This window comes from Parasteatoda tepidariorum, chromosome 4, assembly GCF_043381705.1.
Source record: "Parasteatoda tepidariorum isolate YZ-2023 chromosome 4, CAS_Ptep_4.0, whole genome shotgun sequence".
NCBI classification, from domain to species: Eukaryota; Metazoa; Arthropoda; class Arachnida; order Araneae; family Theridiidae; genus Parasteatoda; species Parasteatoda tepidariorum.
Window position 1 is genome coordinate 60,553,539 of NC_092207.1, and position 1,741 is coordinate 60,555,279.

The following is a 1,741-nucleotide window of genomic DNA, read 5'->3' on the forward strand; positions in this document are numbered from 1 at the left end:
ATATTAAAAAATTGAATTGTTCACTTAAGAAACTTAAATGATAGGTTTTAGGAAGGAAAAACTAGGAAATTGTTAACGAAACACAGTAAGTAAATTTTCAAAACATATAATGAAAAACTAAAATTCAAATAGTTTTAATAAAGATTTTTCTATAATAATTTAATATTTTAATTTAGTGAGATCCTTGCTGCACAGAGATTTTATGTTAGGTTCCAATTTGGTTAGCTATAGTATCAAGTATCCCCGTCGTGTTATATCCAGACGATTTCTTTTTTTAGCAGTAAATCATTTACAGCACTACACTAAATCCAAATTCAGCTAAATAAGAAGATGGAAACGGTAGCAATAGTTTTCTTGCACATTTGGTTGAATTTGGGTATTTGATTTCTGTTTCCTCACAAAGCCATGCCATCACTACCTTTATATTAAATAAAGTTTTAACTGACTCATCATTTTGCATTTCTGCGAGTTCTTCTTGATACTGCATATTTGATATATCAGTCAAATCCACTAACTTTGGCTGCATCATCCATGTTGGAAAATCAATTTGTTTTAAATCAATGAATCTTTCTTCTAAATCTGCCGATAGAATTTTCAGATAATCGACAATAACAAGTAAAGCGGTATTATTTACTTCACATTTTTGGAGCCAATGAAACTGTTCAAAGTTTTTGTTATTAATATATATCTGACATAACTCAATAAGGGTAATGAAATCAAATATCTTCGCTTTTGCACCAACAAGAGTTTTATTTCTTCCTTGAAGTTGCTTATTTAATATATTTAGTTTTTTCAAAGATATCGGCTGAATAACTCACAAATGCTTTATCATCGACTGTTAACAGATACTTCATTTTAGGTTTGTCGCTTAAAAAATCATTAAGAACATCAAACAGTTCCATAAATATTTTCAAGCAGTTCCCTTTAGAGAGCCATCTTACTTCAGTGTGAAGTAAAAGTCTCACATAGTCTGCATTTTGTTCTTCACAAAATAGCTTGAAGAGAAGCTCACATTTAGCATTAGCTTTAATATCATTGATGCATTTTATTACTGAATGTAGTACTTCATTTAGAACAGGCAAGATGTTTCTAGCTACCAAGTTTTCCCTACGAATAACGCAGTGTACGAGAGTCATTTCTGGATTCTCATCTTTCATCAATTTTAAGAAGCCATTTTTCTTAGGAGCACCATCTGCAGCACAAAATGTTATGTATTTATTGGTAGATTATTGACATCGATATACTTTTTCAGCTAATTATATATATCGTTGGTGGTAGTGGTGCTTTCTAATCTTTTACAGAACAACATTTCTTCAGCAAAATGCCTTTTATCAATATATCTTACGTAAGTTATCAATACTGCCACACTGTCTATCCAAGTTGATTCATCCATTTGTACTGAGAATTTTGTTGTTTTCATCTTTTTAACATGTTGTTTTTCAATATCTTCACTCATTTTGTCTATTCTTCTGCTAACAGTATTGTTACTGAGTGGCATAGCTTTTACATCTTTGTCATCTTTTTCAAGAACCGTTTTAAAAGATGCTGATATTGACGGTTCTATTAAATTCTCTCCTGTAGTATGATTTTTTTCAGATTTAGCGATGAATAAAAAATTTGATAACTAGCCACAAGAATACGATTATGAGTTGAAGTGTGAGCAGTAAATAGAGACTTTACTGTTGTCCTCTTTTCAAAATTTTTCTTAAAAGTTTGAAAGCCCACTCGGAGTCTGCTGCAG

The 1,741-nt window shown here is 30.8% G+C and overlaps 1 protein-coding gene across 1 annotated transcript; it reads right to left on the bottom strand.

The window, feature by feature from the left end:
* Positions 1–289: 289 nt before the first annotated feature.
* LOC139425447 (protein FAM200C-like) lies at positions 290–1,456 on the bottom strand. The gene is made up of 3 exons (XM_071180351.1): positions 1,300–1,456; positions 819–1,192; positions 290–658 (listed from the first exon to the last, which is right to left on the bottom strand). Exons 1-3 carry the CDS (start codon positions 1,454–1,456, stop codon positions 290–292), a joined length of 900 nt encoding a protein of 299 aa, XP_071036452.1.
* Positions 1,457–1,741: the final 285 nt, after the last annotated feature.